Genomic DNA, 14,402 nt, shown 5'->3' on the forward strand with positions numbered 1-14,402 from the left:
AGCTGCTACCATGGCGGGGGCTATGGGGTGCCCGAGCTGAGCCGGCCCTATAGAGACAGGGCAGGGTCAGCTGGCTGCTTGCACCAGGGTGGGAGGAAACCTCCCAGTGCCTTGTCCTGTTTACTAAGGCAGCACTCCCCTGGAGCTCAGCTGGGGCTGGCCTGGGTCGGGGTGGGGATGGGGGCTAACAATGTGGCTGGCCAACCCGTGCCAGAGGACGTTGCCCCTTTCCTGGGCCGCATCTCAGAGGGTAGCAGGGAGTCCCATGGGGCAGGAGGAGCCCAGCACTGCCAGGATCCGGGCTGAGGATTCAAAATGCCCCATTGGATACTGGGGGCTGTCATGGAGCGTGGGGGAGTCCAGGCCCTGCACCCCTCTTCCTGGGATTCACTGAGACTCTCAGCCAGCCAGTAAAACAGAAGGTTTATTGGACAACAGGAACACAGTCCAAAACAGAGCTTGTGGGTACACCCAGGACCCCTCAGTCAAGTCCTTCTGGGGAAGCAGGGAGCTCAGACCCCAGCCCTGGGGTTCCCTGCTTTCCTCCACCCAGCACCAAACTGAAACTAACCCCCCCCCCCGCCCCCGCCCCCAAGCAGGCTCTCTCCTGCAGCCTCTGTTCACATTCCTGGGCAGAGGTGTTACCTCCCCCTCCCCCTCCTGGCTCAGGTTACAGGCTCTCAGGTCTCCCATTGAAACTCCCCTGCCACATTCCCAGGTCAACACTCCCCCCTCCCTGCTGCATCACATCTCTCCCTCCTTCGAGACTGAACTGAGCGGGGTCACTCTGACCAGTGACCTGGGGAAGTTCGGGGCCCCCTCTCCGGGACAACGCGTCCGCTATCATGTTGGCACTTCCCTTCACGTGGACCACGTCCATGTCGTAATCCTGCAGGAGCAGGCGCCACCTCAGGAGTTTGAGGTTGGCTCCTTTCACCTGGTGCAGCCAGGTCAGGGGAGAGTGGTCGGTGTAGACGGTGAAGTGTCGCCCAAAGAGATAGGGCTCTAGTTTCTTGAGGGCCCACACCATGGCCAGGTACTCCTTCTCGATGGCCGCGTAGTTCTGCTCCCGGGGTAGCAACTTCTTGCTCAGGTACACGATGGGGTGTCTCTCCCCCTTTTCATCCTCCTGCATTAACACCACTCCCAGTCCCGTGTCTGAGGTGTCGGTGAACACCACAAAGGGCTTGTCAAAGTCTGGGTTTGCCAGAACTGGGCCACTGACCAGAGCCTCCTTCAGTGCCCGGAAAGTCTCCTGGCACTGCTCGGTCCAGACCACCTTCTCTGGCTTCCCCTTCTTGCATAGCTCAGTGATGGGGGTGGCTATGGCGCTAAAGCGGGGCACAAACCTTTGATAGTATCCTGCCAACTCAATAAAGGCTTGGACCTGCTTTTTGGTATGGGGAGCGGGCCAGTCTCTGATCACCTCCACCTTAGCTGGTTCCGGCTTTAGGCAGCCGCTCCCCACCCGATGGCCCAGGTAAGATACTTCCGCCATCCCCACCTTGCACTTCTCAGCTTTTATGGTCAGCCCAGCCCCCTTGAGTCGGTCCAGCACTTGTCTAACCTGGGACACATGGTCCTCCCAGGTCTGGCTAAAGACACAGATGTCATCAATATACGCCACGGCAAAACTCTCCATCCCCCTCAGTAGCTGGTCCACCAGGCGCTGGAAGGTGGCCGGCGCTCCCTTGAGGCCGAAAGGCAGGGTCAGGAACTCATAGAGCCCCAGAAGGGTGATAAAGGCTGATTTCAGCTGGGCATCTGCATCCAGTGGCACTTGCCAGTAGCCCTTTGTAAGGTCCATGGTGGTAAGGTATCGAGCTCCTCCCAGCTTGTCTAGGAGCTCGTCAGGCCTGGGCATGGGGTAGGCATCAGATACAGTGATGGCATTGAGCTTCCGATAGTCCACACAGAACCGGACCAACCCGTCCTTTTTGGGGACCAGCACCACCGGCGAGGCCCAAGGGCTGGCAGATGGCTGGATCACCCCCAAAGCCAGCATGTCCCGGACCTCTCTTTCCAGGCCCTGAGCAGTTTTCCCTGTGACTCGGAAGGGGGAGCATCTTATCAGCGGGTGCGACCCCGTCTGCACCCGGTGGACAGTCAGATTAGTGCGTCCAGGCTGGTTGGAAAACAGCTGTCGGTAGGGATGCAGCACCCCCCTGACCTCAGCTTGCTGGGCAGGGGTTAGCTGATCCGAGAGGGGAATTGTTTCCAGGGGGGAACCAGCTCTGGTCCCAGGGAATAGATCTACTAAAGGGTCATCTCCCTGCTCCTCCCAATGTCCACACACAACTAACACCACATTCCCCCTGGCATAATATGGCTTCATCATATTCACATGGTACACCCGGTGGTGGTGCGCCCGGTTAGACAGCTCCACCACATAGTTTACCTCATTTAGCTGCTTGACAACCTTGAAAGGGCCCTCCCAGGCAACCTGTAGTTTGTTCTTTCTCACGGGGATGAGAACCATCACCGGATCCCCGGTGGCGTAGGCACGGGCCCGAGCCATGCGGTCATACCAGACCTTCTGCTTCTTCTGGGCTCTGGCCAGATTCTCCCTGGCCAGGCCCATGAGTTCAACAAGTCTCTCTCGGAAGATCAGGACATACTCCACCACTGACTCTCCATTGGGAGTGGCCTTCCCCTCCCATTCATCTCTCATCAGGTCCAGGGGGCCCCTCACCCTCCTTCCATATAACAGTTCGAAAGGTGAAAATCCGGTAGACTCCTGGGGTACCTCCCTGTACGCGAACAGCAGGTGAGGTAAGTACTTGTCCCAATCCTGCGGGTGCTGGTTCATAAAGGTTTTCAGCATCATCTTTAGCGTCCCGTTGAACCTCTCCACCAACCCATTGGACTGGGGGTGATAAGCCGAGGCCCAGTTGTGCCGGACCCCACATTTCTCCCACAAGCACCGGAGCAGGGCAGACATGAAGTTGGACCCTTGGTCTGTCAAGACTTCCTTGGGGAACCCCACTCGGCTGAAAATGGTCAGGAGCGCATCTGCTACGGTGTCTGCTTCAATGGAAGCTAAGGGCACTGCCTCAGGGTAGCGGGTGGCAAAATCTACCACCACCAGAATGTATTTCTTCCCCGACCTGGTCATCTTGTTCAGAGGTCCCATTATGTCCATGGCCACCTTCTGGAAAGGTTCCTCTATGATGGGCAAAGGTCTCAAAGCTACTTTCCCCTTTTCCCGGGCCTTCCCCACCCTCTGACAGGGGTCACAGGATCGGCAATACTGCCGGACAGTGGTAAAGACCCCGGGCCAGTAAAAGTTCTGTAGCAACCTCTGCCGGGTGCGCCGGATTCCCTGGTGCACTGAGAGGGGGATGTCATGGGCCAGGGACAGTAGCTTGCGGCGATACTTTCGGGGGACCACCAGCTGCCTCCTGATCCCACAGGACTCCACTTCCCCTGGGGGAGCCCATTCTCAGTACAGGAACCCCTTCTCCCACAGGAACCTCTCCTGGCAACCTCTCCATACCACACTGAGGTCGGCCAGGTCCCTGAGCTTCCGCAAGGAGGGATCTTTCTGCAACTCGGCCTGGAACTCAGCAGCTGGGGAAGGGATGGGGACCGGTTCCCTCTCATTGGCCGGCTCTGAGGCCACAGCCTCTCTGAGCCGTGCCCCTCGGCACTCCCTCCCCACCAGGGTAGGGTCCTGCGCCTCCGGTGTGGTACCCTCCCGAAGGTCGGGGCGCAGTGCCCCTCGCTGGCTCTGGCTACGGGTCACAACCAGGACGGTCTGGGGGTTGCTTGGCCAGTCCTCTAGGTCCCCCCCCATCAAAATCTCAGTGGGCAAATGGTGGTGCACCCCCACGTCCTTGGGGCCCTCCTTGGCCCCCCATTTCAGGTGTACCCTTGCCACGGGCACCTTGAATGGGGTCCCACCCACCCCCGTCAGGGTCAGGTAGGTGTTGGGCACCACCCGATCTGGGGCCACCACCTCGGGCCGGGCCAGTGTCACCTCCGCGCCTGTATCCCAGTATCCATTGACCTTCCTCCCATCCACCTCCAGGGGAACAAGGCACTCACTCCGGAGGGACAGCCCCGCGCCCACCCTGTAAACCGAGAACCCTGAGTCCGGAGCATCCGGCCCTCTGGCAGAGCTGGCCTGGGGTACTCTTCCCTCCCGAGCAGGTAGTAAGCTGGCAGCCCCCCTTGCCTGGGCCGTCTGCCCCTCGTCCAGCTGGGTCCCTACCCAGTTAACACTGGGTAGGATGGGTCTGCTCAGTCTGTCCCTGAGCCTGGGGCACTGGGTCCGTATGTGGCCTCTCTGGCCACAGTGATAGCAGCTCAGGTCACGTTGGTCCCCGCAAGCGGGTCGGAGGGTCCCAATGCCAGGCATTCCCCTTGGGAGGGGATTCTCCATATTTCCCCGCTGGGAGGCCCCATGGTGACTCTCTCTCTGCATCGGGGGGGGCCTGTTCTTTTGGGACTCCTCCCTGCTACCCCCTGACCGACTGTTCACAAACTCGTCGGCCAGCTGCCCTGCGTGCTGGGGGTTCTCTGGCTTTTTGTCCATCAACCACAGCCTCAGGTCGGAAGGGCATTGTTCATACAGTTGCTCCAGTACGAACAGGTCAAGCAGGTCCTCTTTAGCTTGGGCCCCAGCTGTCCACTTGCGGGCATATCCCTGCATCCGGTTGACCACTTGTAGGTAGGTGACCTCAGGCATTTTACGCTGACTCCGGAACCTTTTCCGGTACATCTCGGGGGTCAGCCCGAACTCACGGAGCAGGGCCTGTTTGAACAGTTCATAGTCCCCTGCCTCCGGCCCTTTCATTCGGCTGTAGACCTCCACGGCTTTGGGGTCCAGTAAGGGGGTGAGGAACTGGAGCCTGTCTGCAGGGTCAACCCTGTGCAGCTCGCAGGCATTCTCAAAGGCCGTCAGGAAGCTATCTATGTCCTCCCCCTCCTTCCGCTGGGCCAGGAAGCACTTATCAAAGCTCCTTGCAGTCTTGGGTCCCCCCGCACTCACCGCAGCCGGTGCCCCACTGCTCCTCAGCCTGGCCAGCTCCAGTTCATGCTGTCTTTGTTTCTCCTTCTCCTGACGCTCCCTCTCCTTCTCCTCCTGCTCATGTTGACGTTGCCTCTCCTTCTCCTCCTGCTCATGCTGTCTCTGTTTCTCCTTCTCCTCCTGCTCATGCCTACGTTGCCTCTCCTTCTCCTGACGTTCCCTCTCCTTCTCCTCCTGCTCATGCCAACGTTGTTTCTCCTCATGCTGACGCTGCTTTTCACGGTCCTCCAGCTCCCTCATTTTCATCTCCCTCTCCCATTCCAGCCGCCTCCGCTCCAGGGATGGGGAGCTCCGCCGGGAGGATCCCCTGCTGGCTGCCGGGGTCAGGGTGCCCTCAGTCTTCACTGGGCTGCCCCCAACCCCTCCCCCAGGCCTAGGTAGGAAGGGTCTCGGGGTGTCCTCGGCAGCAGTCTGACCCCTCCCAGCCCGGTCAGGCCCCAGGGCCCACACTGCGTCCACCGGGCGGCTTCCCTCAGGGACAGGGATCGGGTCATCCAAACGATCCCTCTCCTCCAACTGGGCAATCAGCTGTTCCTTGGTGGACCTCCCAATGCGCAGCCCCCTCTGCCTGCACAGCTCCACCAGGTCGCTCTTAAGGCGTTTAGCGTACATCTCCCTGCTGGCCACTCGCAGGCCGGGCAGCTTTCTACAGTTTCCAGGAAAAACCCCGAGGGTGCCAGTCCTTCTTGAGGTCACCACCTCTTTGCCAGGGTCGAGCTGCAGACTCCTCCGCCCCTGGGACCGCTCGCTGCAATCCCCCGGGGGACCCTGTTACTGCAAAATCCTTCTCTCTGGTCACACGCTCCCAGGGGTTAACCGCCCCCTGGAACTGTCTCTCTCTGAATCTTCAGCACGCCTGGTCCCCGTCAATCCCCCTTCGTTTTACTGGTCCCCAGTCACTTACTGCAGGAAGCGCCGTTCACGGGGTGCAGTAGATCCCACCGCTACCACCAGTTGTCATGGAGTGTGGGGCAGTCCAGGCCCTGCTCCCCTCTTCCTGGGATTCACTGAGACTCTCAGCCAGCCAGTAAAAGAGAAGGTTTATTGGACAACAAGAACACAGTCTCAAACAGAGGTTGTGGGTACAACCAGGACCCCTCAGTGAAGTCCTTCTGGGGGAGCAGGGAGCTTAGACCCCAGCCCTGGGGTTCCCTGCGTTCCGCCACCCAGCACCAAACCTGAAACTAAACCCCCCCAGCAGGCTCTCTCCTGCAGCCTCTGTCCACATTCCTGGGCAGAGGTGTTACCTCCCCCTCCCCCTCCTGGCTCAGGTTACAGGCTCTCAGGTCTCCCATTGAAACTCCCCTGCCACATTCCCAGGTCAACACTTCCCCCTCCCTGCTGCGTCACGGGGGCGTCGAGTCACTTTGGTGCAGACGCAGATTTGCAAGCGACCCTGTTTTCTCCTGCCCCCGTAGGCCTGGCAGCACCCTGACCCGGCCTGGCTCGCATGGCACCAACTGGGCTCTGGACTGTCCTCTGGCTCTAATGTCACTCTGCCAGGTCTCCCCCGCTGCCCTGATTAACACCCCCCCCCCCGCCCGACGGGCCCCTCCTCCTGGGAAAGCCGCTGCTCCCTCCTGCCCTTCGCTGACCTCTCGGGGCCAGAGCTCTGCCCTTTGCGCTCCAGCCGTGCCATTGTCCCCGCACAATGGGGGAGATCCGGCTGGTTGGGATGGCAACGCGGGCGGGCTGGAGGGGCAGGGGGGCTGTGGCGGGGGCTGAGCTGTTGGAGGGGGCTGGCGGCACAGCTGCACAGGGGCCGGGGAGTTTGCAGAGCAGGTGCCCTCCAAACCCTGAGCTCCGCTCGGCTTCAGCCCTCTGCCGCCCAGGGCCTGACCTCAGTTCTCGGCCCCCTCGGGATGGCCGCGCTCAGCTCCCAGCCGTCTCCCTTCGGGCACCTGACGCGGGAGAGGCACATCCAAGCGCTGGAGAGATCCTTGAGGAAGAAGGACGGGTCTCCGGGCCTCCAGGCCAGGGGGACATCCCCCAGCTGGGAAGGCACAAGCTGGGCTAACCAGGCTGACGAGCCGGCCCTTGAGAGCAGCCAAGGGAGCCCGGAGCCAGATCGGCGGGTTGGAGCCGATGCCCATTCGAGTGCCGAGGACCCTGGCCACCAGCTCAAGGGCCGGAGACGGCCAGGAAGCGAGCGCGGTGGGACTGCCGGGGAGGAAGCCAGCGAGTCACCTCTGCCGCGGCTGGGCTGGCGGGGCAGGAGAACCCGCCGACGGAGCCTGGAGCAGAGCTTGCAGCGGGTTCAGGAGGACGACGAATTTCCCCCGCTCGGGCTGCAGGTGCTGGCCGGCGTCTCCCAGCTGCGCATCACCGCCCGAGCTGATCCACGCGGTAAGGCCCGTGCGAGGCCCAATCTGCTGGCCTCGGCTCCCCGCCGGCCTGTGGCCCTCGCAGCACTCAGCCCCCACCTCCTCCTTACGAGACCCCTGCCGTGATCCCAGCACCCAGGACCCAGGGATTGGCAGTGGGGGACAGAGCCTTTCAGCCCAGCTCCTCTCTTCAGCTCCGCCCATCAGTAGGGAGCAAAAGCTGGTGCCCCCTGGCAGTGTCTGGGGGGTTCAGGCTGACCCAGGTCACCCAGATCACAAAAGCCAGCACCAGCCAGGCCTGGGAGCCAATAGCGACCAGCTCCCACGTGCGCGGGGGCTGTCTCCGAGGGGAGGAGACAATCTCGGCTCCGACCCGCTTGTCTCTGGGGTTCAGGTGGCCCCAAATCAGCCTGGCCCAGTGCAGTGACAACCCCACCCGAACCTGCAGCGCAGAGGAGCAGAAGGAGGGGAGCAGAGCGGCCAAGGGGCGAGGGGGGGACGCCGGGGGGCATTGGTTTGGTGGAGGACGCGCCAGGGAGCTGTGTCCCGTCATGGTCCCGTCACCTGCTCCCCGCAGGCTGAATGTCAGACCTGCCCCCGGGCTGGGTGCTTTCTGGGATCTCTGGTACCTACACTGTTTAACCCAAGCTGGCCAACATGCGATGGGCCCACCAGCCCCAAGCCATGGGGCCATGAACACCCCCGGCCCGGTCCCAGACGGGCGCTCCACGCCGGCCCTGCTTGAGGAATCTAAAGGCACCACGCCGGGTAGTGACATTTCCTGCCCACCCAGGCCTGGCACTAGCAGGGCGGGGAGGTGCGGGGCGGGGGGCGGGGGGAGAGGGCACAGCTCAGACACTGTCGCTGCGACTGTTGCAGGGTTCGCCGGGGACCCGGGGAGAACGTACGTGGTGGGCACCGCGCAAGCAAAGGGGCTGCTGGTAGCTAGCGAAGGTAACTGGTCGCCCCCACCTCCCTCATTGTCACCAGCCATGGGGGGAGGGGCACTAAACCCTCCCAAATGGGGGGAAATGGTCTGGATAGGAAGCCATGGAAAGGGCTGAGCCCATCCCCCAACAGGATGTGCCTCCCACCCCCACACACCCCCCCCCCCCCCCGGCAGCCCCCTCCCGCAGCAGCCCCCGATCCTGCCACGGTCCCTCTGTTCCCATCCCCTGCGGCGCTGCCTTGGCTCAGGGCGGGGCGCAGCACAGCCCCCCCCAGTGCAGGGGAGCAGGGCCCCTAGTGCAGCCCCCCTCCCCCCGCAGGCCCCTAGCGCAGCCCCCTCGCCCCAACATTGGGGCGCAGGCCCCTAGCGCAGCCCCCTCGCCCCAGCATCGGGGCGCAGTCTCCCCCATGCGTGACGGCCGCCGGGTCTGCACCGTTCTCTGTGCCCACCTCAGAAACCAGCCGCTTGTGCCTGCATCTGTGTGGCCCTGCCCGCTCCTGCTGCGTCCACCTCCAGGACCCCCAAGGCCAAGAAGTCCTGTGGCTCCGGCGGCCCTTCGGGGGGGGCGCCAGCTGCCTGGGCTGCTGCCAGAGGGAGATGCGGGTGTTCACCGCCGGTGACCAGCTCGTGGGCAGCGTGCGGCAGCGGTGAGGGCACCGTGGGCTCGGGCACCAGGGCTCAGGGAGGGATTGCTCCTCAGCACGGAGAGGAGCCGGGCCCCACGCGGACGAGGGGCTGGTAGAGGCAGCGTGGGTGAACCGGGGGGCAGCGCCCCCCTCTGAGGCACCAGGGTTTGGCCACTGGTGAGCGGCAAGCTGCACGGGGCGGATGGACCAGTGATCAGACCCTGCACCATGCCCAGCAGTGCAGCCCAGGGGCTCCCGCCGCCCCTCTGGCTGGCGTGGGGCCCGCTGCCCTGCCCACGGCCTGGCTGTACCACACGGCATGCTCTGTGTCTAGGTGGGGCATCCTTGCCCATCTCTGGGACCTGCGTGACCCCCAGGGTGTAGCCACCATGAGGATCCGAGGGTCCTGCGCGGCCAGCCGCTGCTCCTCCAACCAGGAGTTCCAGGTAAGGGGGGTGGGTGGAATAGGGCAGCGCGTTTCCCTGGGGCTCCCGCCAAACACAGATCTTAGACGTTTTGTGGTGGATGTTGGGGGGCTTTCACTGGTTTCCGCTGGATTATCTACACTCTCTAGACAGCAACATGGGCTTCTTATATATCATCCACCCTGAAGCTGGCAGCTTTACTCCTTTGCCATGCGGGCTATACAATGTGGGTGAACGTGGGCAGGAAGGAACGCAACAGAAGTAATTGGTGTAAAGTCCACCAGCACCCACACTGTGAATACTGTGTCCAGCTCTGGTCACCCCATCTCAGCAAGGATGCAGCGGGACTGGGAAAGGTTCACAGAAGGGCAACAGAGATGGTCAAGGGTATGAAACGGCCTCCATGCGAAGAGAGATTAAAAAGATAGGGCCCATTCAGCTTAGACAGGAGACGACGAATGGGAGGTATGACAGAGGTCTATAAAATCATGCCTGGCGTGGGAAAAGGAATAAGGAAGAGTTATTTATTCCTACCCGGAATAAATATGTCACGGAGTGTGGGGGAGTCCAGGCCCTGCACCCCTCTTCCTGGGATTCACTGAGACTCTCAGCCAGCCAGTAAAACAGAAGGTTTATTGGACAACAGGAACACAGTCCAAAACAGAGCTTGTGGGTACACCCAGGACCCCTCAGTCAAGTCCTTCTGGGGGAGCAGGGAGCTTAGACCCCAGCCCTGGGGTTCCCTGCGTTCCTCCACCCAGCCCCAAACTGAAAACTAAACCCACCCAGCAGGTTTCCTTCTGCAGCCTCTGTTCACATTCCTGGGCAGAGGTGTTACCTCCCCCTCCCCCTCCTGGCTCAGGTGACAGGCTCTCAGGTCTCCCATCCCCAGGGCACATTCCCAGGTCAACACTCCCCCCTCCCTGCTGGCATCACATCGTCACACCATAACACAAGAATTAGGGAACTAATAGGCAGCAGGTTTCAAACAAACTAAAGGAAGTATTTCACACAATGCACAATTAACCTGTGGAACTCCGTGCCAGGGGATGTTGTGAAGGTCAAAAGCATAACTAGGAGGAGTTCATGGAGGATAGGTCCGTCGATGGCTAGTAGCCAAGATGGTCAGGACACAACCCCATGCTCAAGGTGACCCTAAACCTCTGACTGCCAGAAGCCAGGAGTGGAAGACAGGGGTGGATCACTCCATAATTGCCCTGTTCAGAACACCCCCACCCCCCACGAAGCTCTGGTACTGGCCATGGATGCAGACAGGACACTGGGCAAGATGGGCCATGGTCTGACCCAGTGGGGCAGCACTTATGTTCTTATGTAGTCTAGCGACGATGCTATGCTGGGGCCTTGCTAGAACCCCCTTCGGGATGTCCGCAGCCCCAGCCCATTGCTAGCACGGCCTTGGCACTGAGCTGCTCATCTTTGTCCACCCGCCCAGGTCACCTCCCGCGCTGGCAGCCCCCTGGCAGTGATCTGGAAGAGGTGGCCGGGTTTCAACGAGGACCGGAACATGGACCATGAGTTCTTCGGGGTGGACAGTAAGTGGGGAGCGCAGAGCGGCCAGGCTGCCAGGGAGAGCCCCCCAGCAGTGCCGCCTCTGGGATGGGCAGGCTGGCGGGCTCTGGGGGCACGCCGAGGTGACCACACGCCGGTGGGGTTCAGAGCTGGCCGCGCTCTCCACAGCGCCCCCTAGCAGGACAAACTCCGCTGCTGTCGCTAGAGAAGGTTCCTGGTGCATTTCACCCTCCAAACAGGCCTTGCTCGGGCTCAGTCACCATGGAGATGGGCACAGGTTTAATTTCCTCCCGTCCCTAATAGAGGCAGCTCCTTCTCCAGCATCTGCCCCCAAAGCACCTGAGCTCCAGCAAGGACGAGGGAACTGGCCTCACCCACAGAGCGAGCTGCAGGGAGAGCCCCGGGGTGGTGGCGAAGAGCCCTGCTGTGTCTCGGCCACCCAGAGAGCAGAGGCTCTCCTCTCAGATGCTCTTGCCAGGGAGGGAAGCTATCAGCACCTGACAGGAGAGGATGCAGATGGGATGCTCGCCCCCTGAGGCCGCAGAATGTCCCATGCGGGAGAGAGGCCCCCAAACCCAAGCAGTGGGGCTGGTCTGGGGCCGGGAGGGTGCTGGCATTGCCCCCTGTACCCATAGCTGAGCTGTGGGCAACGCGCCTTTCCACCGTCTCTCTGTCAGTTTCAGCAAAGCTGGGGGCCGAGGACACCGCTCTCCTGCTGGCAGCAGCCTTCCTCCTGGTAAGTGCCAGCAGCCGAACCCTCCCCGCCCGCTCACGTGCCGGCCCTCCACTGCGTGCCCTCTGCCCCCTGCTCGCACTCATGGGCTGGCCACCCTGCCAGTGGCTCGTGTGGGCCAGAGCCCTGGGGCAGGGACACTGAACCTTCCAGCCCTAACCCGGCGAACAACCGGAGGGGACAGGAGCAAAGGGGCCTCGCCAGCAACCCCTGGCAGCAGGGCGCCCGGGTTCAGCTTGCCCCTGAGCAAACAGCTCTGTTGAGGGGGCCTTAGCAAGTTCTCTTGGCTGCTGCCTGACATGTCGTTGTTTTACCTAAACGCACGGCCCCGCACCCGCCAGCTCGCTGCCTCGGTTCCCCTCTGGCGCCTGGTTACACTAGACCCAAGACAAACACAGCTATACCTCCCCCCCGCCAGCCCTCCTCCGCACCATCCTCCCTGCAGCACTACACCCCTGTGCGGGCACTGAGCTGGGGACGACTGGGCACAGGCGCTGGGCAGGATTCGCTTTGCCTTTTCCTCGCCAAGCTCCCCTCCCCCATCAGCTGTCATGTCTTGGGACGTCCTTAGCTACCTCGCTTCGACTGGCCCCTGCTCCACGGAATGTACCGTCTCCAGCCCGGCCCGTGCAGGGCGCTGCACACCCACGGCGCTCCAGGCAGCAGCACCCGTGTGTTTTGTCGTTAGCTGTAACCCAAGGGGACGCCCATCTCCCGCTCAGAGGAGTGGTAAAGTCAGGGGCATAGGACGCCCCCTCCACCTTTGTGTGGAGCACAGGGACGCGCCCGCCTGTTTGTAACCTCTTCTCATGTCTCCCAGAACTTCATGTTCTTCGAGATGAGCTGAGGAGGCCTAGAAGAGACCTGCTGGGAGCCCTGCCATGCCAGAGACCCTGGGACTCGTCCAGCAGCTCCCCCCCGGAGTCACAGAAATCCCAACAGCGAGGCACAGGCCGCCGCTGCCTCGCGAACGCCGGATCGCCTGGGTGGGTGGGATGGCACTCAATGCCTGGCTTTGCGTGTGCTGCTTTCACGAGGCAACTGGAGAACCTGGAGTCTGATGTACTGTCTGTCTGTCTTAGGTGTGCACATGGCCCCACCACCAGTGTGTCTGAGCCCCTCCCAATCCTCAATGCAACATCCCTGAGAGGCAGGGCAGGTATCCCCATTGTACACAGGGGAAGCTAAGGGAGATGCCCAAGGTCACACAGGAAGTCGGTGGCAGAGCAGGGAATTGAGGCCAGGTCTCCCAAGTGCTGAGCTAGAGCCCCAACCACTAGGCCACCCTTCCGCTCCCAGGTCACCGTAAAATCCAGCACTGGCTGGGCCCCTTGCTGAACCCACATCGCAGAAGGCACACACATGCTTTTCACACCCTGAACTCTACGGTACCTGGCGCTGGGAATCCTCGACAGCCCCAGCATCACAAGGGCAGGAAGAGGAAGGAGCCAGTGAACGGTTCAAACCCACCACAAGCCAGGGGAGCAGAATGAGGCAAAGCATTCAGACACGGCGAAAGCATATGCCAGGCTCAGGTCCTCAACCTACTGGGCACCATAAGCCAGTCTGCCCACGGCCCTCCCAGATTGCTCTAACTGACACAGGAAGTCAATTAAACCATCAAATCAGCTCTTGGTGGACCTGGTGTATGTGGGGTTTCCCCATTAAATCGAGGAATGGGAGTTTCCCTTTGGGCTGCTGGCAGCTGGGCAGGTGCGTCTGGAAGCAGGAGGGTTTGGTGCAAAACCACCCCGGGGGCTCTTTGGGGAATTGTTTTCAGAAACACAGAGGTTCCAGGGGTCAGCGGCCCCATTTGGAATCAGGGCTGCGTGGTGCGGGGCACTGTAAAGACACGTACAAAACCACGGTCCCCACCTTGAAGGGCAGATGACTGAACGCAGGACCAGATGCAACAAATGGGAGCAGCGGCATGAGCGAGCGACTGGAGTAACGAGGCCGCAGGAACAGGGCTAGGACCGCGCGGTAACACAGAGGAGTCCTGCACGCACTTTGATGGTGCAGGTCCGTTAATGACCTAGCTCTCGAGTGCAAACGAATACATGAACCGGCTCACTGACCATTGCTGAGCCCTGCTTGGCTGCCTGTCTACCCCCTAGCTGATGGCAGGTTCTCAGAGGCATGGGGCAAGCAATAGGGCGGGGGGTGTTGTCGAGTGCCACAGACCTCTAAGGGGTTACCCCTCGAGGCAGATTTCCCAACTAAACACACCTTGCCCAGCCAGCCCCGCCCCACACATCGTTTCCTTTCCTTACCAGGTGCGTAGCTTCTAACACGGACCCTGCCGCAGCCCTTAGGTGCAAAAGTCTGCAGGGGGAGAGGGGGGGCAGCTCACACCGAACCCTACACGTGCAGAGGAGAAATTAGCTCAGGGCTTTTAAAACCAGGACACGTGTTGCTCAGAGGGACCTCAGACACCTAACCAAGCCAGAACCAGCATCAGCCCTATTTTACAGAGGAGTAAACGCTTGCTCACGGTCCCAGAGCTAGACAGTGGCTAAGCCAGGAGTCCTGGCTCCTAATTCCCTGTGAGAGGGGCAACCGACTCCACAGGAAAATGCAGGGCTGGCCTGGAGCAACCTTCTCCAGGTCAAGCCCGTTAGCTCCCAAAGCAGAGTGCAAACCCAGCAGCAGGTTTAAAGGCTACGTGCTTTCAAAGGAGCCCGCCCTGGCCGCTTCACCACGATTCCCCTAACCCCGGTGATGTTGTGGCCCGAGGCCCTTACCGCTTGCTGTGTGGAAGCCACCTGCCTGCTCCGTCCCCT

General features: G+C 61.4%; 1 protein-coding gene across 2 annotated transcripts; it reads left to right on the plus strand.

The window, feature by feature from the left end:
• The first annotated feature begins 6,396 nt into the window (after positions 1-6,396).
• Positions 6,397-13,240, plus strand: LOC114021463 (phospholipid scramblase 2). 2 transcript variants are annotated; one of them, XM_037908603.2, is made up of 7 exons: positions 6,397-7,378; positions 8,236-8,310; positions 8,760-8,952; positions 9,266-9,377; positions 10,810-10,909; positions 11,564-11,622; positions 12,440-13,240. In XM_037908603.2, exons 1-7 carry the CDS (start codon positions 6,895-6,897, stop codon positions 12,464-12,466), a joined length of 1,050 nt encoding a protein of 349 aa, XP_037764531.1. In that variant the 5' UTR covers positions 6,397-6,894; the 3' UTR covers positions 12,467-13,240. The 2 variants fall into 2 exon arrangements, with proteins under 2 accessions (XP_037764531.1, XP_043377950.1); XM_043522015.1 differs by lacking the exon at positions 8,236-8,310 and having other exon boundaries at positions 6,416-7,378.
• The last annotated feature ends 1,162 nt before the right edge of the window (positions 13,241-14,402 follow it).

This window comes from Chelonia mydas, chromosome 9, assembly GCF_015237465.2.
Source record: "Chelonia mydas isolate rCheMyd1 chromosome 9, rCheMyd1.pri.v2, whole genome shotgun sequence".
Classification (NCBI taxonomy): Eukaryota; Metazoa; Chordata; order Testudines; family Cheloniidae; genus Chelonia; species Chelonia mydas.

Coding starts and splice junctions, on each gene's coding strand:
- LOC114021463 (XM_037908603.2), top strand. CDS start 6,895: ATGGCCGCGCTCAGCTCCCAGCCGTCTCCCTTCGGGCACCTGACGCGG. Junction 8,311..8,759: donor GCTGCTGGTAGCTAGCGAAG/GTAACTGGTCGC, acceptor TGCCCACCTCAG/AAACCAGCCGCTTGTGCCTG. Junction 10,910..11,563: donor TGAGTTCTTCGGGGTGGACA/GTAAGTGGGGAG, acceptor TCTCTCTGTCAG/TTTCAGCAAAGCTGGGGGCC.